Source organism: Marmota marmota, unplaced genomic scaffold (assembly GCF_001458135.2).
Source record: "Marmota marmota marmota unplaced genomic scaffold, marMar, whole genome shotgun sequence".
Lineage (NCBI taxonomy): Eukaryota > Metazoa > Chordata > Mammalia > Rodentia > Sciuridae > Marmota > Marmota marmota.
Window position 1 is genome coordinate 7,726,966 of NW_025999999.1, and position 24,368 is coordinate 7,751,333.

At 40.9% G+C, this 24,368-nt stretch overlaps 1 protein-coding gene across 7 annotated transcripts in view; it reads left to right on the forward strand.

The window, feature by feature from the left end:
• Gbf1 (golgi brefeldin A resistant guanine nucleotide exchange factor 1) overlaps positions 1-24,368 on the forward strand; it is a 126,843-nt gene that overhangs the window by 87,529 nt on the left and 14,946 nt on the right. For 3 of the 7 annotated variants that reach the window (XM_048807224.1, XM_048807220.1, XM_048807221.1), the window contains exons 4-18: positions 6,137-6,268; positions 11,554-11,672; positions 12,299-12,407; positions 12,917-12,977; positions 14,043-14,097; positions 14,804-14,902; positions 17,542-17,689; positions 18,038-18,261; positions 19,094-19,259; positions 19,696-19,907; positions 20,206-20,304; positions 20,857-21,051; positions 21,603-21,792; positions 22,404-22,544; positions 22,865-22,953. In XM_048807224.1, coding sequence (XP_048663181.1) covers positions 6,137-6,268; positions 11,554-11,672; positions 12,299-12,407; positions 12,917-12,977; positions 14,043-14,097; positions 14,804-14,902; positions 17,542-17,689; positions 18,038-18,261; positions 19,094-19,259; positions 19,696-19,907; positions 20,206-20,304; positions 20,857-21,051; positions 21,603-21,792; positions 22,404-22,544; positions 22,865-22,953 — 2,039 coding nt within the window. The remainder of the gene's footprint in view (positions 1-6,136; positions 6,269-11,553; positions 11,673-12,298; positions 12,408-12,916; positions 12,978-14,042; positions 14,098-14,803; positions 14,903-17,541; positions 17,690-18,037; positions 18,262-19,093; positions 19,260-19,695; positions 19,908-20,205; positions 20,305-20,856; positions 21,052-21,602; positions 21,793-22,403; positions 22,545-22,864; positions 22,954-24,368) is intronic. The other 4 variants (XM_015494706.2, XM_015494707.2, XM_048807225.1 and 1 more) reach the window with 2 other exon arrangements.

Sequence of the window (24,368 nt, forward strand, 5' to 3'; positions counted from 1 at the left end):
CATTCACAGATTACTTTATTTTTTCAATAACTATGAGAAATAGCATTGCAGTCTCCATTTCTTACGAATAAGAAAACCAAGGCTATAAGAGGTCGAGTGACTTACCTAAGGTCACACAGTAAATGGCAGAAAATTTGAACCCAGGTTTTGCTGACCCCAAAGCCATTGCTCTTAAACAATGCATTATATTCTTAAATATTATACCATGCATTGCATAGGTTCACTAAGTGCATGACAAAAATAGTAAATACAGACTTTGAACTCAACTATCGTAGAATTAAAGTTTCTTCTGTTTCTTTCCTCTTCCTAACCAGTGACTAAACACTGTTAGTTATTGATTGTAGAACTGCCACACAAATTGTTAGGTTTGCCTAGGTTCATTCCTAATCCAAGAGGGAGATTGAGGCTCCCTTTAACAAGGCCAGCAGGGCTAAATGAGGCCCACAGGGACTGGCCTCAAACATACGCAGAGGCCCAAGGACAGACTGATCCATCTGCCTTACTGAAAGTACAAGTTTGATGCATATCATCTCTAAACAGTAGTTCTCTTCCTTCTAGAAGAAATTGGCACATATTGAAAGGAAAGCAATTAGGTTGTAACATACAGGCAAACCAGAGCTACTGTAGCCCTTCAGTTTGCCTTGCTGTTTTCTGCATGCACTATACACTATCAAGTCCAAACTTAAGCAGGCAATTTGAAAGCCCAGGAGAAATTAAAAACTTCCATTGCTCTACTTTACAACATAGCAATTCAACCCAGCTTTATGCATCCACTACACTTGAAGCAGCTTTTTCAGTCCAAATTCTTCTCAGCCTAGTAAAAAATTTTGTTGTCAGCACTGCAGAAAATAAATAAAATAGTTGTTCAATGGCAGCAAGAAGACAATTATAAGTTTATTAATTACCACCCTGTCAGGTCTTCTCTAGGAGCCATGAAGGAGAAAGGAAATAAAAAATAAAAATGTGAATTGACATTAGCAAGTCTATAGATAATAAAGCCCTAAAAATCAATAGCCAAAGCTACTGAAGAAGAATCAGAGGCTCCCCAAACAGTAGCTATAATATAAAACACTACTAAGCAACTTTTCTCTTTCCCTTAGAAGTAGTCACTACAATAGCATATAATAAATTCTTGGTGACACCAAGACTAAGGAGTCTTATTCTGCTTCAGCTACCCTCAAATCAGTGGGATCAAGAACTTGACCATAAGGGACATTTCCCATTTTATTTATTTGTTTTTGTGGGGCTGGGTATCGAACCTAGAATTTTTATACATTGAGGCAAGCACTCTTCCACTGAGCCACATCTCCAGCCCATTTCCCATTTTGTTGATAGGGAAAACAAAGGCATCAAAAATCTAATAGATGAGGCTAAGTACTAAAATTGCTTACCATTGCTGCCTCTAAATACATGTCTGTGAGGTAGAATGTAAACAAAGTTCATGGGAGCATCTTTACTCTGAAAAGTCATACCTTACTTTATTCTGAAAGGTGCCCAGAGAAACTCTCAAAACAGCTGAATTTGGATTTGAACAATCCTGAAAAAATTGAGACAACTCCACAAAACAAACAGAAACTGGGCCCAACCAACACCTGTTTGCCTAACAATATCTGCCTATCTGTCTGTCATCTTTCCCACTGTACACTTAATACAAAAGCTGCATTATTCTGGTAAAGTTGCATTCCAGCCTAGAATGCAGAGTTAATGTTTTTTATAGCCACATGTCTCCTTGTGATGGATGGCAACTTTATAATAAAATACTTTATGCTCAATAAACTTAGAAATAATGGATGTTCCATTTCATAGCATACTCAATTCACAAAATAAAAAAGGAGTGGTAACAAGGGTAGTTCCTAGAAAAAGGAGAGACCCAAGAAAGAATCCCCTGTAACTCCTTAACTCCTTAAAAAAGTATAGTCCTAAGGAGAATTTGGTATCTAAAATGGCAGGCAGGTGTGGTGGTGCACAGGGTGCATGTCTGCATCCAAGCTGCTTGGGAGGTTGAGGCAAGAAGATCTTAAGTTCAAATCCAGCCTGGCAACTTAGGGAGATCCTTTCTCAAAATGAAAAATAAAATGGGCTGGGGTAGAACACTTGCTAGCATGTACCAGGCCCTGGGTTCAATCCCTCAGTACTGTTTAAAAAAAAAAAATGATTTTAGCAAATGGTATTGGATCAATTGATATCCACATGCAAACAAATGAACCTCAACCTCACATTTACAGAAAAATTGACTGAAAATGGATCACAGATCTAAATGGAAAATGTAAAATTATAATACTTTTAGAAGAAAACATGGGAGACTATTTTATTGACCTGGAGTTAGAGGGAATTTAGACATTACACTAAAATACATAAAATAAACATTGATAAATTGGACTTTTTAAAAAATAAAAATGTCTGCTCTGTGGAAGATACTATTAAGAGAAGAAAAGACAAGGTTCAGACTGGGAAAAAATATGTAAATAATTATCTCACCATTAAAGTATTTGAATACAGAAATCTCTAAACTTTAAACAGTAAGAAAACAAACCAAGGGCTGGAGATGTGGCTCAAGCGGTAACACGCTCGCTTGCCTGGCATGCACGGGGCGCTGGGTTCGATCCTCAGCACCCCATAAAAATAAAACAAAGATGTTGTGTCCACTGAAAACTAAAAAATAAATATTAAAAAAATTCTTTCTCTCTCAAAAAAAAAAGAAAGAAAGAAAAGAAAACAAACCAATTTAGTTTAAAAATGGGCAAAAGACTTGAACAGACACATCACGCAAAAAGATATTTGGATGGCAGATAAACACATCAAAAGATGTTCAACATCCTTAGTCGTTAGGGAAATACCAACTTGAACCATGTGGAGATACTACTATCTAACAACTTGGATGGCTTGTATAAAAATAGGGGCTAAGGTTTTAGCTCAGTGTAGTATACAATAGTATATACCTGCCTAGCATGTGTGAGGCACTGGGTTCCATCCTCAGCACCACATAAAAAATTAAATAAATAAAGGTAATGTGTCTATCTATAACTAAAAAAAAAAAAAAAAAATTAAAAAGCTAAAAATCCCAAGGATTGGAGAGGATGCAGGGAAGCTAAAAATTTCAGTTCTGGAAGGAATGCAGACTTGTATGGTTTAAAAATAATTCTTAAAAATAATTTAGCTGTAAAGCTAAACACACTTACCTTTGATCCAGAAATACCACTTCTGGGTATAAGAATCCAATCTTAAAAGGTTACATGCTCTGTGATACCTTTCCTTATGAGCTCCTTGATAAAACTATGGTGAAAGAGAACAGATCAGAATTGTCAGAGGTTGGTGGGTAGGGAGGGTATGACTACAAAGGGAGGGCAGAGGGAGTTTTCTGGGGTAATGAAACTATTATGTATTCCTGTTTATGGTGGTAGTTATACAAATCTAAATATGCGCTAAAATTCATAGAACTTTATGAATCACTCATAAAGAGAGTCGGTCTTACCTAATTAACAAACAACAAAGAGAGGCAAAGTTATAACCCTGAATGTATGGACCCTAGCTGAAAACCTGTCCTAGACTTTCACTTGAAGGAAGCCAGGAAGTATATAGTTATAACAACTGGATGAAAACAGAAAGTCTGTTCCCCTCTCCCCACTCTCAATAGATTTTTTTTTCTAGACTTTTTAGCTCAAATATGCTAAACATGACCATTTTCTAAATGATAGATCAAATAGTACATAATGCATTTGTGTTCCGAAAGCAAGACTAAATGACTTTAATTTTTTAAAAATATTTTTATTATTGATGGATCTTTATTTATTTATTTGCTTATATGTGGGGCTGAGATGCGAACCCAGTGCCTCACCCATGCTAGGCAAGCGCTCTACCACTGATTCACAACCCCAGCCCCTAAATGACTTTAATTTTTAAATGTGCTTTTAAAATAAGTTTCCCCAAGGTTGACTCATAGTCCAGTAGGGAGGGAGAGCATGGAAGGATTAGATGAAGTCTAGATAGGGAAGAGGGGTGGGAGGGAAAGGGAGAGGGCAGGGGATTAGCAAGGATGGTGTGGAATGTGATGGACATCATTATACAAAGTACATGTATGAAGACTTGAATTGAGTGTCAACATACTTTATATTCAAACAGAGATATGAAAAATTGTGGTATATATGTGTATTAAGAATTGTAATGCAAAAAAAAAACCCCAAAAAACAAAGTACATGTATAAAGGCATAAATTGGCGTGAACATACTTTATATACAGAGATATGAAAAATTGTGCTCTATATGTGTAATATGTAGTATGTATTATTTAATACATACTGTTGTCATGTATTAAAAAAATAAAATCAATAAGAGATTAAAAAAAAAAAAAGTTTCCCCAAATATATTCCTTAACATCTCAACTCTCCACCTCCACCACCACAGCTTTTGTGTATCCCATTCACAGAGGTTTTTTCCTACTTTTTTCTCCTGAAAATTGTACATCTCTAGGTGGATATACTAGTAGATGAAAAGCAGGTTTTATACTGCTGATATGATCACTCACTGTACAGACAAGCTTGAAAAATGCTACCCAATCTGCCAATTAATTAAAGCATTAATCTGAAGAGCAGCCAGTCCCAGGGAATGTTTACCCAGAGAGGGGTGGGTGGTGGTAGGAATTGAGTGGGAACCTATCTATATTTGCATGAAAATGAAGGTGCTTAGGAAACCCAACTTCCTTTTGTGGTAAAAGTAAGATAGCCTGGATCACTTCCCTAAATGTTTTTTGGCCATTTTTAGGAAGGACGCCTTTTAGGGAAGAGGCTCTGAAAGATGAAAACATAGTGAAGTTTAGAAAAATAAATTAAACTCTGGACAGAGTAGAGAGCAAGTTCAGTGTAATATGGTTCCTTTGACCTGGCATGAAATATTCTAAATTCAGGAGTATACGATGTAGTGATTGTATAAATTTTAGAGCCATATAAACTGAGTTCAAGTCCCATCTCTGCTTAATAGTTGTGTCATTTGAAGCCAATCATGCATCTTATCTGAGCCTTATTTTTCTTATTGTAAAATAAAGACTATGATGCCCCTTTATCTCAGGGAAGGTAGCTCTCTCTGCTTCCTCTAGGCGGGAAGGAGACAGAGTGGTAAGGACCTTCCAAGATTGCAGAATGTTCCATGACTAAGGGACTGCTCAGCCTTTTGTTTATTTTAACTTATTTTTCTTTCTTTCTTTCTTTTTTTTTTTTTTTAATTTTTTAAGCTACAGATGGACACACAAAAATCTTTACTTATTCATTTATTTTTTATATGGTGCTGAGGATCGAACCCAGTGCCTCATGTGTGAGGCAAGCACTCTCTACCACTCAGCCCCAGCCCCAGCCCTAAACTTATTTTTCAACAAGGGACCATAAACAAGGTTTCCCCTCACTCTTCTGGGTTGACCACACTCTTTAAGTGAAGTGACCTTGACCATAATAGTAAAGAGATATGAAAAAATCTCTTTACATAAAGACTGGAGCCCACCCTGGGATTTCTTTGGCTATGTTTTCTGTACCTCAGAAGAAGTTTACCTATATATCACTGCAGGGTAGGGGGTGAAATGGACATGGAAAATTGAGTTGTAATATTCAATTATATTAAAGAACTGTTGTTATTTTTTAAAAAATTATTGTAAATATATATATAACAAAATTTACCATTTTGACAATTTTACTGTTAACTTTTTAAAACATTTGTGCTTTCAAAAATTATTAATCTTTTAGAGCTACATTGAAACCAGAGACACTTATACTCAGATACATCCATGGTCCTTTTTATTTTTTATTTTGCAACATGTTTTTGCTAAGCTGCTGAGGTTGGCCTCAAATTGCAATACTCCTACCTTAACCTCCTGAATTGCTAGGATTATAGGTGTGCGCCACTGCTTCCTACAAGCCAAAAATTTTACAGATAAAATTTACAGGTAAAATGGTATGGTATCTGGGACTTGGTTCAAGGTAATTCAGGGGGAGCTAGATTGATACCAGGAGGGAAGAACTTTAGCCTCATGGCACATGCAATAAGGGCCTTTTTCTAGGAGTTAGCTTTTTTCCTAGAGTTTAGCTTTTTTTTTTTTTTTTCCCCTTTGTTAGATGTTCATTTGGTTTCTATCTTTATTTGTTTTTTTGTCATAGAACTCTCAGAAATTGAGCCCAATGTATTCCTTCGTCCATTTCTGGAAGTGATTCGCTCAGAAGATACCACTGGCCCTATCACTGGACTGGCTCTTACCTCTGTCAACAAGTTCCTGTCCTATGCACTTATAGGTAAGAGCTTATACTTTGTTAGATGACTATAGCACTTTATTTCTTGCCTCTCTTGGGTTGCTGAGGTCTTAGTCAATGAGCTGATGATACTGGAAAATGTTTCTCAGCCATCTCTTTCCTTGTAGAAGAGAAATATGATTGTTATTGTTACTCATCGTGCTAATTGAATGGGGTTGTGCAGGCAAGAATGGGAGGGACAAAAATTTACCCTATGACTGTGGTTTCTCTAATGCTTTGAGAGTTAACGGTACGATCTGATTTTATTTATATAAATGTATGTATGCATATCTTTATTTATTTATTTGTATGTGTGTGATGCTGGGGATTGAACTCAAGGCCTCACACATGCAAGGCAAGCACTTTTCTACTGAACCATACCCATCCCTAAAGTTATATTTTCTATTTAGGGTTGAATTTAGGGCTCACACATGCCAGGCAAGTACTCTACCACTGAGCCACAACTTCAGCCCATGTGTCTTGAGTTTTCTTTTTTCTTCTTTTTAATATTTTAATATTTTTCTTCTTTTTAATATTTTTTAGTTGTAAATGGACACAATACCTTTATTTATTTATTTTTATGTGGTGCTGAGAATCGAACCTAGTGCCTCACACATGCAAGGCAAGTGTTCTGCCACTGAGCTATAGCCCCAGCCCATGTCTGAGTCTTTCTATAATTAAATAGGTAAATAATGGTTTGAATCTGTTTTGGGGTTTTTTTGTTTGTTTAGTTTTTGGTTTTGGTACCAAGAATTTAACCCAAGGATGCTTAACTACTGAGCTCACATCGCCACATCCCCACCCCCCACAACCTTTTTTTTTTTTTTTTTAACAATTTGGTTTTACTAAGTTGCTTAGGGCCTGGAATTTGTAATCCTCCTGCCTGAGCCTCCCTAGTCACTGGATTACAAGCATGTGTCACCACACCCGGTTTGGTTTGAATCTTTCTGTACCTTCTATACCACCTTCTGCGTGTATATAAGTATAAAGTTCTGTCCCTTTTAAAACACAAAAAGGATTATGTGCTATATATTTTCTTTTTTGTTAATTTAAACATACATGATAAAATTATCCATCTGATTTATCCTTTTTTATTGTAGTAAAAAATAAATAACATAAAATTTTTGCTTTTAATCATTTTTAAGTATTATAATTCAATGGAATTAATTATATCCACAGTGTTGTCCAAATATTTCCACTATTTCCCAAACTTTTTATCACTCCAAATAGAAAAATCTAATGATTAAGCAATAATTCCCCATTTCTTCCCTTTTTGCCTCTGATATGATTTTTTTTAGTAGCTATGAGAGTCCCATGTTATAACAATTCATTGACTCATTATTTAATATTTAGATTATTTTCTTTTGGGGGCCATTATAAATAATGCTGAAATAAACATCCTTGTTCATATGTTCTTATTTACTAATTTTACTTTTGTATGAAATATTTCTGAACTTGGAATTTCTGGTTTTAAGGTTATGTGCATATCACATTTATATAGGTATTACCAGGTTGCTTTCCCTAAAGGTTGCAGCCTTTATTTCCCCCATCTATATTTGAGAGTTTCCATTTCCCCACTCTGCTCTCAGCTCTGAATGTTTATCAGTTTTCTTTTTTGTGTGCCACTTTGGTGGGTTAAAAAAACCAAACTGGGGCTGGGGATGTGGCTCAAGCGGTAGCACACTCACCTGGCATGCGTGCGGCCCGGGTTCGATCCTCAGCACCACATACAAACAAAGATGTTGTGTCCGCCGAAAACTAAAAAATAAATATTAAAATTCTCTCTCTCTAAAAAAAAAACCAAAAAAAAAAAAAAAACCAAACTGTATTTTGTTGTGTTGGTTTCTATGAGGTTGAAAGTTAGAGTTTTCTCTCCTTTGCCTCTTTTTTCATTGAGTTGTTTTGGTTTTTCTTATTAGTATGTTAAGCTTTTTTGTATATTAGGGATATCAACCCATTATCTATCATAGTATTACAAGTCTTTGCTTCCAATCTAGGCCAAACATTTTACCCAGTTCGTAGTTGATCTCTGAATTTATTTATGGTGTCTTTTTCTTTCTTTCTTCCTTTCCTTTTTTTAAATTCTTTTTTAGTTGGTCTAGTCACTTAGAATCCTGAATTCTTTTTCCCTTATTACCAATCCATGTGCAAGGATGAGGAACATTAAAAAAAAAAAAAGCAGCTGTCTTTGTTTCTAAGAAGGGAGACAAAGAAAATATAAGGCTCAGGGCTATAGCTAGCTAGAAAAGCAAATGGCCTTCTATTCAGAGCAATAAAAAAACCTTTATCTTTTTTAGAAAGTTGGATTTGCTTAGCTAAAGCATTCAGGATCCTAAGCAGGAGTCTTGGGTTCTGAATAGGTACATCAGCCTCTGAGGGCACTAGTCCAGTTTCACACTTTTCCTAAACAAAATTAGGCCCAGCCACTTCCAGCCTTGCCCTGAGCACCACCTGCAGGTCGTGTCTCTTCACAGCGTCCAGCAGCTGCCCTTCTATGCCTTTCTCTGATCTCTTGGTGTTGCTCTCCCCCTTTCCTGAACTTGGCAGACAGGCTGGTCATTGGAGAACTTAGGCCAGCTGGTCATTGGAGTTTCCTGTGGTGGGAAAAGAGAATGCTGGAGGTGGTGACTGCAGTGGCATGAGAATAAGAGCAGGAAGGAGTGTATGAAAGTCAGATGAAGTTGGCAAATTTCCCTGAAGCTGGCCCCAGAGTGGACAGAAAAAGACATTCTGAGGATAGGATCTAGGGGAGGACAAGGTCTGTTAAATGGTCTCAAGACAAACGATTATTTTTGGAGGCTTCCCTCCTAGAAAAAACATCCCACACCTCTGAATCCTGTAGTTCAAGGCTCCTGGAATTCTTTTAGGTGCTACTCCAAGGACTGGCTTTTGCTTTGGCCACTCACAGCTGGTAGATCAAGACTTGTGCCACTCTACCCAGCTTGCTGACAGGCCCTGCCTGTGGTTCTAAAGGCCTGTCACTAATATCTGCCTTTTTAGAAAATGAACTTTACTGCTTTGTTCAAGCTCAAGGGATAAGAATACAAAGAGATCAGTAGAGCTTAAACCACCTTAAGGAAGAGATTACTGAAAGAAAAGAAAAAATGAACCCCAGAAGCCTTGTGAAATGAAAGCAAGGCTGCCATTCATTGAGCCCAGATATGCCCCACAACACTGAGAAAGACCTGTCTTTCCTGTGTCGACACCGTAGGCCTAAATAAGGACTATGAGAAAAGGCTTGGACAAGGGCCTGAGAGTATAGAATTTTCTCTGCTGATTGGGAGAAACGGGAGGAAATAGGGTGATAGGAAGAGGAGCTGGGTCACCCTGTTGTGCTGTGTATCATGAAATGCTTCCCTCTGCATAACCTCTCAAGTAGCCACTCTTGATGCTCAGTGGAGGCATGCTATAAGTAGGACAGTCTTTGATACAGTGTCAGAGACTACATTGAAGAAGAAAAAGAAAAAAAACAAATGAAAACTACTTTTAAACTAATGATAGTCTCTGGCTCATTGTTGCAGGAGAAATGCTTGGGTCTCTCAGCCATCCCCATTCTCTTTAGAGGAACTCCATTAACTTTAGGTACCAAGAAAGAGAAAATGGCAAGAATGTCTTCTGACTCCTACCACTTCAGATTAGGAGGTGCTTCCTTCATTACACCATGCCACCTTGGGAGCAATTTTCCTCTTGTCACTTTTAGAGCTTTATGATGTGCCTGCCTTTCTCCCCTACTTATGCTCTCCTTTCAGGATAAAACATCAGTGGAAAGTCCTTCAGAACAGACATGGTGCTAGAGCCAGCAATCCAGGCAGTTCTGGACTTCCATAGGTCTTGATGGAGGCAACTTCTTGGCCTACTCCTTGTGGCTATTTAACATAGGAGTGGGAGCAGAGTTCTCCCTTGGCAGCATTTGTGTTCACTTCCAGCTTAATGCTGGTTGTGTGACCTCCAACTTCTCCCCTCTTCTTATTCACAGATGAAATTCTTCCTACTCCCCAACTGGTTAGCCTCCAGTCCTGTTTAGCTTGTTTAGTTTCTTAATACCTGGCTGGTTAAGCTGGCAATAAGATTCTTGCTCATTGGGCCATGTTGTTTTAAATAAGAATGAAACAAAAGAGCTGGGCACAGTGGTACATGTCTATAATCCCATATACTTGGGAGACTGAGGCAGGAGGATCACAAGTTCCAGGCCAGCCTGGGCAACTTAACAAGACCCTGTCTCCAAATATAAAATAAAAAGTGGATATAGAGCTGGGCATGGTTGTGCACACCTGTAATCCCTGTGGCTCCAGAGCATGAGGCAGGAGGATCTCAAGTTCAAAGCCAGCCTCAGCAAAAGCGAGGCACTAAGCAATTCAGACCCTGTCTCTAAATGAAATACGAAATAGGGCTGGGGATCTGGTTCAGTGGTCGAGTGCCCCTGAGTTCAATCCCCGATACCCCCAAAAAAGTGGATATAGATATAGCCCCAATGGTAGAGTGCCCCGAGGTTTAATCCCCAGTACTACAAAAAAAGAAAGAAAGAAACCAGAAAGACCTCTGATCTGCTGCACCCAGATAGGACTATTTGGTGGCAGTGACCATTCATTTCCTCCCTCTTCTCCTCCACCTCAGTTGTGCCTGAAATACAACTCCAAAAGCCACCAGAGAGGGGCCAGAGTTGTGGCTCTGAGGTAGAGCACTCGCTTAGTACGTGTGAGGCCCTGGGTTCGATCCTCAGCACCACATAAAAATAAATAAATAAAACAAAAGCCACCAGAGAGAGAAGCAAAGAGAAAGGCTATAATTTTGTCATTCTAAGCTCTGTCCCTAGTTGGTGCTTTCTCTAGGCCCAAAACTCATTATTTCCAGGTCCTACCTTTATAAATTGAATAGCTTAATGCCGGTGATTCCCAATATGTAGTCCCCTTGCCAGCAGTATTAACTTTACCTGGGATATCGTTTGAAATGTAGATTCTTAGGCCCCACTCTAGACCTGCAAAATCAAAAACTCTGGAAGTGGGCCAGTAATTTGTATGTTTACTAAAGTACTACGAGGTAATTCTCCCATACCTAAGTTTAGGAAGTACTATTTTACCTAGAGGGATTGTGCTGAGGAACTTGCTAAAGCCAATTTGAGGCAAAAATCCTCAAGTACTCAAGGAACCATAGGTTTAGGAACTGGAGAGGAGAAAATCAGAGTCTCTTAAAGCAATCCATAGACAGGTTATCTCCTTTTCTCTCTCTTCTCCATAACGTTTATTCTTCCCTTTCCTTTTTTTTTTTTTTTTTTAACTCCCCTGGAGCAGATCCCACACATGAGGGCACAGCAGAGGGCATGGAAAACATGGCAGATGCCGTCACCCACGCCCGTTTTGTGGGCACAGATCCTGCCAGCGATGAGGTTGTCCTGATGAAAATCCTTCAGGTAAGCTGGAGGGGAAAAGCAATTAGGATAATGGCTAGGGACTGGTGCCACCAGCTCTACTTACCTAAGGCAGCAGGCAGCATGGAGCAATGTTTTGACTCTACTGGAGCCTAGGGACCAACTTTATTTCCAAACAAGCAACTTGCGTACCCAAAGTAAAAGCTCTTTCTAAGGAAAATAATTAAAAGCTTTAAATGCATTGATATCAAATACCGAAAGCCCTTAATACACTTGTACCTCTGGCAGACTGTATTTGGGTCCATCTGTTGGGCTTGTGGGCTAGGGCTGGAACTACTTCTGAATTATGTCAGGGTTTTACAGAGGGAAGACACAGTTCCCAAGCCAAGCTTTGGAGAGACTCTCCTATCAGGCTGAAGTGAGCTTGCCAGTCTTGCTTACCGTTTTTTAAACTCGCTCCTGGGCTGGGAATGTAGCTCAGTGGTAGAGCATTTGCCTAGCATGTGTGAGACCCCAGGTGTTACAAAATAATAACAACTTTTAAAATAATAAAAATTCGCCCTTTAGTATTTCACTAGGAGATTGGACAGTCACTAGGCAGCTTTTCTTCCCACAGGTAAACCTCTTTTTACCCAGCCTTCTTTGCCATCTTCTCTTTGTTCTGACAGGTTCTGAGGACTCTCTTACTAACCCCAGTGGGTGCTCACCTAACCAATGAATCTGTGTGTGAGATTATGCAGTCTTGCTTCCGGATCTGCTTTGAAATGAGGCTCAGTGGTAGGTACTTGAATACTGGCTCCTTCACGATTTCTGGGGCCAGTTATTGGGTGTACACATAAGATACTGTCTCTGAACCCCAAAGAGATGGAAAACTCAGGACTTTTTCATCATCTACCCTGTGGAACCATAGAGATCTAGAAATGTCTAGTAGACAGCTGTGAAAGCTAAAATAGAGACCTCAACCCATTATGCCAAGATAGGAGTATAGGGATGGATCCCAGACTGACTCAGCCCCAGCACCAAGTCTCCCTCCTTGGGGATTCTGGGATTGACACCAGCCTGCCAACACCAGAGAATATGGCTATAGTGCCCCCCTTTTCCCTGACTCAGTAGTGCCACCTAGTGGGCCAGTGAGGTTATGGCTACCAGGGTGAGCTGGAGCTGGTTTTAATAAGTTTGGCATAATCCTTGGTAAACAAGGTTTGGAGGGGAGTCTGCTCTGAGAAGCCTCCTGATAATAGCACAGCAAGTAATGACACCTGTGTTATTTGTTTTTGCCTGTGCAGAGTTATTGAGAAAATCCGCAGAGCACACTCTCGTAGACATGGTGCAGCTGCTCTTCACAAGGTAAACCTGCTGCTGTTTGCTTCAGCCCTGCTGCCCAGGCCTCTTGAGTCTGCCTGCTTCCATACAGCCACTTCAGGGACTTATCCAACCCCACAGCCACATCACAGGCCACTGGGATTATGAATCGGCGTAGTTCTCTGGGCCCAGGGTTAGTGAGCAAGGGAGAAGGAATAGGGAGCTGATTTAGCCTCAGGAGGAGGAGGAGGCAGAGTGTTATTTATTCTAGGCTGACAGACCTAGTTCTGCTTTCTAAACTTGGGTCTGTTTCTCTGTTGGTAGCAGCTGGGAAAGAGAACCCAGAAAATAAGTCAAACTTAAGAGAGTATGGAGAAGGTTACTGATTGCTGTGGGAGAAAGCTAAGGCTAGGGTGACCACCAATTATGAGAGCTGATCTGCTATCCCTCATCTTGGTTTTCCCAGGACTGTCTTGATTTTAACAAAGTTCAACATCCTGGCAAATCCCTCAGTCCTAGGCAAACCAATATAGTTGATTTCCCAAGTTAAGGCCTCAGACTAGGGCATTTTCCTAATAGACCTAACTGCCTATTTCATGTATCTCCTTTCAGTAGACTCTCTTTGAGAAGAGCTGAATTGATGGCTTTAAAACCTCCCTCTGGAATTTCTTTTCATTCTCAGATCTATAGATAATAATCCTTATTATCTAGACTAGACTGCCCCCCGACCATGATACAAGGAGTTTCTTACTCCTTAGGCTAAAATTTACTGGTTTCAAAACTTGAACTGGCTTTTTACTTCTTGCTGTATGCCTAGTCTCCTGGGATTTTGATAGTTTGCCCTCTCCCCATCTCTTTGCTTTCAGCAATACTTTCCAAAGATGAAAAGAGGCTCCCCACTCTGAGGGCACTTAGTCACCTTGCTCTAGTGACTACCTTCTTTGTCCAAGTCATATATCCCCCAATTCCTTTGGCTCTTTGATAAAATTCTCAAGAGTGAAATTAGCCTGCTTCTCTAACTAGATTTTACTAAAAGACAGGGATGCTCTGATACAGAGCACCTTTGGCTGTGGTTGGCAATAACAGTCCATGGGATTCTCTATCTTGTAGGTTACCTCAGTTTAAAGAAGAACCCAAGAGTTATGTGGGGACCAACATGAAGAAGGTAGGATCTGCAAGCTGATATGCTATCCCTCATCCAAACCTTAATCTCCTAACTTCAGTGCTGTAGCCCTTGCTTAGCAAAGACATGCTTTTGCCTAGACAGTTCTGCTTGGAATCTGCTATCCTTTATTGAGAAATCTATTCTCTCCCAGATGCTACTCCTTCCCAAACTTTTTCTTTCTGGCCTTTGTTGATCCACCACATAAACTGGTGAGCCAGTCCTTTATGGAAATAGAGTAAGTCCATCAGATTGGCTAAAAAATGTATGTTGACAAAGGTAAAAGTCCAGCCATCCCCTCAGGGTTCATCCTTGACAGCAGGTAGGTATCCCAGAGAAGCTGTGCCCCAAATCCTACCCTAATACTGGATTAGACAGGCCACATGCCTGCTATATAGTCTCTGTTGAAGAGATAAATCAAGCCAAACTCCAAATCAAAGGATTCTCAAACTGCTAGAAGAATGATGGTCAGAAGGATGGCTTCTTTCTATCTTGAACTAAAGCCATGGACTTCACAGGCCTCTGATGAGGATTCTGCTTGTAGCCCTAAAAGGCTCTACCCATGGAGATAACCGTTGGCTGTTCAGTGCATGCACCTGACCTTCCCCTGTCCCCTGCCATCCATTCCCATTCCTGCCCTGTGCCCTGTTGGCCTGTGTCTGAGTTTATTTCACTCTGTTTAAATCGTGCGTTTGCCTGTCTTTCACAGATTTCTCCATGTCTCCTCAACAAACTGGAGCTAAGTAGTGGGGAGCAGACCAAAGCCCTGAACCAGTTAGAGAGGGTACTACTCTTTAAGAACCTCAAGGTCTCTCTCCCTCTCCCTCTCCCTTCCCATTTATTTATTTATTTATATGTTTATTTTTATATGTAACACCTGGGTCCCATTTCTATTGTGTAGAGCACAACTTACCCTTCCCTGGTAACACAGCTTGGCTTTGGAAGAGTTGCATGTGTTTGTAGCTTTGCAGTGTTGGGAATTCTCCTGGGGCCTCTTGATTGCCTGGAGGCAGAAGGAACCCTTGAATTTCATATAATGAATCTATAGAGGCTGGGTCCTACTATCATCTTGCGGGAAGGCTGAAGATACACCACTTATAGGGGAACTACAGGGACCTCCAAGCAAGACCTTTCCTCTTCTACCCTCTCCCTGTCTCACAACTGGCATAAAGAGATTAAACAACAGTCCCCAAGTCAATTGGGATACCTGAACTGGGTTTGGAGGGAAAAGGTAGTCCATCTAGTGGGGCACTTTTTATTTCTTGGTTTCCATTAAAGGGATTATGCTGAGATTTATATCTGTAGATTAATAAAAAACAAATCTGGTGCCAGGATAGCCCAGAACATTAGGAATACCTTGGGATCTGTAAAGATGCCCTTTGTCTCTTCAAAGTCAAGATGTATGGGAGCTTATGGCTAAAAATTATCCAAGTCCCCATATCATTGCCCTAGGAAGAAGAGGGAGAAAGATGGGTAGGAGCTATCTACCACAAAAATATGCATGCCAAAGGTGTGGATGGTGACATCTCAGTTATTGAAGATAAAAATAACTCTTTGTGTGTGTCTGTCTGTTTGTCTCCCTACCTAGGTAGTATATAGGCCTGCATCCTTTTTGAATGCATTGTCTCAAGTTTCCCTTGTGTGCTTGCATAGTCTCAAGTTGTAGGTCTCTTTGGTGGCTATCCAGCATGCTGCCATGATTATTAACCTAGGAACTGCTCTTTTTTCATAAAGATTTTGCTGGCCTTTTTAATACAGTTTTGTACAGATAAAGTAGGGTAGAGTTCCATGAACGCCTACTGCCTACCCTGCACAATGACAGATAACACCGCTATACTTTTTAAAAGTTGAGGCATTTGTGAGAACAGACAATTACTCTAGCTAGCAGGCCAAGAACACTCACTAAAATGACCAGGTTGGAACTACCTTTGCAGATGATAGCGGGAAACAAAGAATGATCCTAATATGGAGGGAATATCAGTGATGACAGTCATTCTTAGTGGAAATAGGACAGAAATGTGGGAACCTCCTGGAGAGAAGAGCTATTTCATAAAAGTGAATATAGTTGTTAGAACTTTTTAAGCTCAGCGACAAATACCAGTAAAGCCAGGAGGTCCTTGTTTTTCCTCATTGATCTCTTGAGCTTCTTTTTCTTCAACTTGTTTGGCTCACTGTTCTCCCAGAACATTTTTATCATAACTTGATCTGGCTGAGCTCCAGTGATTCCTGGAAAGAGCATCCTTCTGTTTCCTGTTTAGTTATAGAGCTCAGAACACTTGAAGCTCATTTTTAGGCATATGACTGCAGGTATTTTGGAGATACAGTGACCATGAGTGTAAATCTAATGTGATGCTGCTGCTATTATTAAGAGCTGGGGGAAAGGCTCAGCTTTTGCGCCTGTCTCCTTTATTGAAAGGAGTTTTGGGTAGGGAAAGAAGAATTATGTGATTCCTAAGCAAGAGATCAAAGATTACCCAAGCTCTAGGAGTTTTGGGGAGCTTGAAGAAGGGAGCCTATCCCCGATATCAGAAGGGATTAAAGAATTTTCTTAAAATTGCGTATAGAAAGACCAACAGTTAAAAGGTCAGGAGATCCCATTGCTACCAAAATTGGGAGCAGCAGAGAGCAAGGTAGCAGCATAATATGACCCTATATCCTTAACTCCACAAATAATCTGGAATGCCACTCCTTTCCTAACTCTAAGGAAATTAGTCTTTGACCAATTTTTTTTTAGTATAAATTTTTAATATAATTTTTTATACCTTTATTTTATTTATTTATTTGTATGTGGTGCTGAGAATGGAAACCAGGGCCTTGCACATGCTAGGCGAGCACTCTACCGCTGAGCCACAATCCCATCCCGTCTTTGACCAATTTGATGTGGAAATTCCAGAGAGTAAAAGATATGTTTATGGTCTAGGTCCAATCCATAGAGCAATAAGAAAGCTGCAAGTCTGGACAGGAAAGAGTAGCCTCTCATAGAAGATAAGAACTAGGAATAGGTGGCTGTTTTGTAGAGTAGTTGAGGAAGAAAGCCCAGGAGTCCATAAGCCTATAGATCTGAGGCGAATGGCCAAAGAACACCTGCCCTTACCCTTCCTGCAAGAGAGTCATGCATTGTCAGATAGCCTGCTTAATGTAACACCCAGGACCTAGGGAAGCAAGTGATAATAAGTGTGACAACTGGCCCTGTCAATTTCCTGCCCCAAAGTAGAATGTCACTTTCCACACATAGGCTGCTATGCCACCCTGAAATGGCAAATGTAAAAGCCATGTTAGAGGGACAGGAACATAAGCTGATGATCTAGATTCTTAACTCCAGCACAAATGTGGGGTTATAGGCTGTTTTCTAGAGGCCAGAAGGACTAAATGAAGAGAGATGTCTAGGGATAGAGTCTTAGTTCGAATAGTCTTAATTTAAGTCCTGATGAAGTGTGATATTTCCAGCTGAAAATGAGAGCAGGAGGCATGAGTGATTCATCCAAATGGAAGAAACAGAAGAGATCCCCCCGGCCTCCACGTCATATGACCAAAGTCACACCAGGTACAGAGCTGCCTGCCCCTACTGGAACCACCTTATCCTCAAACCTCACTGGTGAGTGTTCTGGACTACTTCCAGGTAGAAGAAAATCTTTTTTTTTTTTTTTTTTCTCTCTCTCTCAGGGATTTTGAAATGAAAGACAAACCAACTGAGGAGCTTGGATCTTTTTGCTGATAGCAAAAAGGGAAACTCTGGGTTTAATCAGACTGTGACCATTGAGCAACCTTCCAATGTCTTATAGTTGCTTTCCTTTCAGAGGAACTCTGCTGTAGAGACAAGTACATTGTCTTGTCTTGTACTTAGAGATAAATATGAGATAAATATGCAGAGCCCCAGTACCATGGAGGGTATGTATTGCTATGCAGTCACTCTCTTTCAAGCTTCACTTACTTTTCTTGGCAGGTGGCATGCCCTTCATTGAGGTGCCCACACCCATCTCCTCTGCAAGTTCAGAAACTGCCTCAGCAGTGGTCAGTCCCTCTACAGACAGTGGCCTGGAATTCTCCTCCCAGACTACCTCCAAAGAGGACCTCACTGACCTGGAGCAACCCGGCTCTCCAGGGTATAGCACAGCTGGAGAGCCTGGGAGCAATGAGCTAGGGGTTCCTGAACAGCCTGACTCCCAGGTATTGCTTTGATTTTTATTTTTATTTTTATTTATTTATTTATTTTAGTTTTAGGTGAACACAATATCTTTTATTTATGTGGTGCTAAGGATCGAACCCAGTGCCTCATGCATACTAGGCAAGCACTCTACAACTGAGCCACAACCCCATCCCTGCTTTGATTTTTAAAGGCCCCTCTCCAATCTTCCACTGTGGGAATTGGCTTGATCCTTTTGATTCTGTATGCAGACCTTGTCTCAAAAGAAGGTTGGGGTAGCGGTTTTCCATTTCCCAAAAGTAGTCATGCTGCCCAGAAGACCTACATCACGACTCACTATGAAAGAAAGCTGATAGGTTTTATCAAGTTATACATACAGGTAGTACCTGGCCAAAGGGAGGGAGCTGGCCATCTGCCGTAACTTTTTTTTTTTTTTTTTTAGTTGTAGATGGACACAATACATTTATTGATTGATTGATTTGTGGTATTGAAGATCGAACCCAGTGCCTCACACATGCTGGGCAAGTGCTCTACCACTGAGCCATGTGGCCCTCCGACCCCTGGCCATGACTTTTTCTAGAAGGTAGTTATCCAAATTCTAAGCCTAGAAGAGCCTTTACACTCCTAGCTTGTCATAGTAGGTCAGTGGTGTCTCAGAGACATTTTCCAAGTCTTTCATCATAGTCCTTCTGCCTTGAGCCATCTTGTATTGATTCATAAACCACTGAGCTGGCCCTGGCCCTCCTGTCCACCAGAGATTAACTTTAAGAACAGGTTCTTCAGGAGAGTAAGTTTCAGGTTGCTCTTGCCTCATTCATCCCTCTTCCTGAATTTGCTTGCTACTGGTCATATCAGGAAGGGACCCAGGTGGAAAAGGCCCAATCAGCATCAGTGGAATCCATTCCTGAAGTGTTAGAGGAGTGCACATCCCCTACTGACCATTCTGACTCTGCCTCCGTCCATGACATGGATTACGTCAATCCCCGAGGTGTGCGCTTTACACAGTCTTCTCAGAAAGAAGGTGGGTACTCTCTGGCAGGTTCTGTTCATCTACCTCTCCCATCCTACCTGCTAAGCTGCCTGAACCTAGACCAGTTTGGATCAAGAAACTGCTGGCCCTAGTTCTAGGCCATTTTCTATGCAGGAAATGGATTCAAGCCATAGAACTGTGGGAAGATTGGTGGATGATAGGAAGTGAGAGGGAAAGCCTTCCAGAAAGGAAGAATTGATCTTTCATTCTGATTACCTCCATTAAATGATACTAGTCTTATTCCTGGGCTTGGGGGTCGGGAAGCAGGTATCCTTATCCTTGAAGAGAATCACTTACCTGATATTGCCTTGTATAATGCAGGGCAAGCTAGGTTGAAGCTGAAGGCTAGTTGTTTCTTAATAGGTTGTATAACGCAGGGCAAGCTAGGTTGAAGCTGTGGGCTAGTTGTTTCTACTTACCTTCCCAGGCACAGCTTTGGTTCCCTATGGTCTTCCCTGCATCCGAGAGCTCTTTCGCTTCCTTATCTCCCTCACCAATCCGCACGACCGCCATAACTCAGAGGTTATGATCCACATGGGACTTCACTTGCTGACAGTGGCCCTTGAGTCAGCCCCTGTAGCCCAATGCCAGACCCTCTTGAGCCTCATCAAGGATGAGATGTGCCGCCATTTATTCCAGGTAAGACCAGATTTCTGGGCCCCTGGATGTTTTTCAGAATGTCGCAAAAGCACAAGGAGGTTTGGCTGACCATGTAGAGAGTAGGTCCCAAGAAAGCACCTCTCTCCCATTTGGCCAGTAGTCATAGTTAAAGGGTTCTAATAATTCTCCAAAGATTCTGAGCAATACAGGAAAGGCTAGATATATTTAGAGCACAGCACCTCAATGGCAACTTCACACAGTTTGCTTTCCTGACTCTCTTCTGGTTGAACCATGGTCAATTTCAGAAACCTCATGACTTACCCTCCTCTATCTCCAGCTACTCAACATAGAACGGTTGAACCTGTATGCAGCTTCTCTACGAGTATGCTTCCTATTATTTGAGAGCATGCGGGAGCACCTCAAGTTCCAATTGGAGGTAAATTTCTTAATCTTGGAAGAAAAATAAAGCAGGGAGATGTATGACATCTTCAGTGGGGGCCAGCTGTGTCAGGCTGCAGTATGTGATATAGATGTAGGAGGATGATTTTAGCCTCCATGGTTTGGTTCATTCACTGGCCTCTGTTATGGAAAACTTCAAAGGAACCAGTGAAAGCTGGCTGACATAAAATGGGAAAACCCAAATATGTGGACTGGCAGGTAAGGTAATCAGTCTCACCATGAATGGGACTTCCTCTTGCATGTCAAGCCAGCACTGCCCCTAAATTGCAAAAGAGAATTCTAAATAGAGCCAGGTCGGACTCACACAGAGAATACAAAAAGGGCAATAGACAACTTCTTTGGGATTAGGCATGTGGAAGAAAACCAGGCCTTATACCCCAACATGGAAACCAGAGGGAGATGTATTTGGGAATAGGATACCTTAGGTGTCTCTTAATTCGTACCTCCTGACTGGGCTTCTGCTTGATGTTTCTGTCCAATTTTCTGTTCTTATCTTGAATCCTTTCTCCACTCAAATGGTTGTTGCCAGATGTACATCAAAAAGCTCATGGAGATCATCACTGTGGAAAACCCCAAGATGCCTTATGAGATGAAGGAGATGGCACTGGAGGCTACTGTGCAGCTCTGGCGCATCCCCAGTTTTGTCACTGAGCTCTATATCAACTATGATTGTGACTACTATTGTTCCAACCTCTTTGAGGACCTCACTAAGCTGCTGTCCAAGGTGCTGAACACTATTACTGGTCTCTAGACTGGTCTCTATTACTGAATGGTTCATCAAGGAAATTCTGGTGGTAGTGAATATACTACCTGTAGGGATGGGAACACTTCAGAGATGGGAAACTGGAAGAATAAAGGCATTTTCTTTCTTTTTTTTTAACATGTTTTTAGGGCTGGGATTGTGGCTCAGCAGTAGAGCATCATCCAGGTGCAAGGCCCTGAATTCCATCCTCAGCACCACATAAAAATAATTAAATAAAGTAAAGGTATTGTGTCCAACTACTTCTAAAAAAATAAATGTTTTTTAAAAAGTATTTTTTTAATTGTAGATGGACATAACTTTATTTATTTATTTTTATGTGGTGCTGAGGGTCAAACACAGTGCCTCACACATGCTAGGCAAGCACTCTACCACTGAGCCATAACCCCAGCCCAAATAAAGTCATCTTCTAAGTAGCAGTGGAGAAATCATAAGTTTCGGGACTTGGGGGGAAATAATAAAGTGTGAAGTATTTTTCTAACCTCAAGTATAATGAATCTATATTTACTTTCCAGAATGCCTTCCCTGTATCTGGTCAGCTCTATACAACACATCTGCTGTCTCTTGATGCTCTATTGACAGTGATTGACAGCACTGAGGCCCACTGCCAGGCCAAAGTCCTCAACAATCTCACCCAGCAGGAGAAGAAAGAAACAGCCAGACCCAGCCAAGAGGCAATAGATGGCACCAGAGAAGCTAACAATAGTGAGAGACATTTCTCTCTATCTCTCTGGCTCTCTTTGTGTTTGTTATGGTATTAGGGATTCTGTGCTTATCCCTTCTCTATTGACTGAGTCCTTGCTCCTGTTATTATATCAATTCTGGAGTACACCCATTTCTGTGTTTCCAGGGTTTGCTGATTTGAGTCACAGGCCAAGTAGACAAGTTAGCAAGACTCATGAACTTCTTCCTTTCTCCTCCTCCCCACTTTGGTGTTTTTATAGGATTATTATTTCCTTTTGGCATGAGAAGAGGACAGAGATTAAAACATAGGATTTCTCTCCTTAAAAGCTCCAGGCCTTGCTCTTTCCCATCCTCAGTACCTGCCTGCACTCTAACCTTCTCCATCTCCTCCTTGACTGAGGAGGTTGAACATCAGGGGAAATGACCGGGTACTGTCTTTGTTAAATTAAAGAATCTAATTCTTGGCCAACATGGATCAATGACTGCTTACTTTGGCTTGAATTTGTCCTGTCAGTGCTGGCACCCTGTATAGGAGCATACAGATCATCTTAGCTTGGAACTCCACCTCTCCTGCAGCCCTGCTTGGCTTCCCACCCTTAAGTCTTCATATATATATTTTTTTCTCTTACAAGCTGAGAGAGCAACCATTGATGGGAAAGCCATATGCATGGCTCCAGATGTCCCAGGCCTACATCCGCTGAGTGGAGGGCAGCTGTTGGCAGAACATGGGAAGCAGGGATGCAGTGATTTGGAAGAAACTGGTGACTCTGGGGGTGAGTATTGAGTGTCCATGACCCTAATCCCCTCCCACTGGAAGTTGTGGTGGGGAACAAAGAGAGAGGGGCAGAATGGCCTAGGGCAGTGTTAGAGTGAGCCTTGGAAACTTGCTGTATTTTGCTGTGACTTGCTGTGGCTTCAAACTCAAGAGAAAGAAAATATTTGGAGCCCCAGAAGGTAGGATTTCTACGGGTATTTCTGGTGAAAACGAAAAAAATTTCTGAGGTTCCTTTCTTTTCCTTCCAAAAGACCTTCCAAAACTTCCAAAAGTTATTATTCTCTTATCAGTTTTTTTCCTTTCTTCTCTCATTCTTAGCTGACAAAAAGTTTATGCAGAAGCCACCTCGATTTTCCTGTCTCCTGCCAGATCCACGGGAACTAATTGAAATTAAAAACAAAAAGAAGGTACATATGTTCATACATATATTCCCCAATGTTCAGCCTTACCCATCTCTATCTGGATATCCTTTATAGGGTTTTAGTCCCAGAGGTTGAGGATGAGGGAGATACCAGCTGCTAATTGTACAGCTTCCTAAGGTGGTCTTTAGGTATTTTGGGACTTAAGCAATCTCCTAGTCTCCTTTGAATTCCTTCCCTTACTCCTAAGCCATGTAGTTGAGCAGTGCTATTGTTTGCCTGGGCAAATGCTACTCCAGCCAAATGTTACTGGTAGTGATGACAGGAGTCCTGGGAGCTGGTGTCATGTGGGTCACCAAAGGTTATTGGTCATTTCTAGCTCTGGTGTAACGATTGGCAATAAAAGGAATTGATATTTATTCTGGTGCTTTAGTAAAGTTCAAATAACTGTTTTTGCTTTTGGTTTTCTTAACACAAAGTAAACCTTTTATTTAACTCTTTTTCTTATTGCCAGCCTAAATGACTTCTGCTTGTGTGTGCCCTTGATTATAGGGCTGTGACTAGGAACATAGGGAGCAGAGTCGTCATCACAGTTAGTCCACATTGACCTTCAAACCCAGGGCTTTAAGAAATAAGCAACCAAAGAAAGAAGGGGAATCTAAGCCAAGCAATAAATAAGATGCTGTCTGTCAATAGATGCCACGGATGGGTATAAAACTAAAGAGAAGCCAGATGTATTGGCACACACCTATAATCCCAGTGACTCAGGAGGCTGAGATGAGTTCAACTTAGAGAGATCTCTGCAACTTAGTGAGACCTTGCCCCAAAATAAAAAATTTTAAAAAGGGGGCTCTGAGGACATTGCTTAGTGCCACCTCCACCTCTATCAAGTGCCTGAGTTCAGTCCCCAGTACTACAATAAACAAAACACAAAAAACACTGAAGAATTCTCTATAGTCTCTTTTTGCTGCTTTCCCCCTGATTCCCAAAATGGAGGAGGCTGTCCTGTGCATCTTGAGCACTTAGAAAAGGAGTGACAAGGAGCTCCTCATCCACTTTTTTTTTTGGGGGGGTGGGTACCAGGAATTTAACACAGGGGTGTTACCACTAAGCCACATTTTCAGCCCTTTTTATTTTTGAGACAGGGTCTCACTAAATTGCTTTGGGCCTCACTAAATTTGAGACTGGCCTCAAACTGTGATCCTCCTTCCTCGTCACTGTATTACAGGCGTTAACCATGAAGCCTGGTTCTTAGACACTTTTTTAAAATATATATATATATATATATATATATATATATATATATATATATATGCTGTAGATGGACACAATACCTTTATTTTTGTATGGTGCTGATGATCGAACCCAGTGCCTTCCACATGCAAGGCGAGCACTCTACCTCTGAGCCACAACCCCAGCCTTTTTAGCCACTTTTTTTTTTTTTTTTAATCTTATTTATTTAT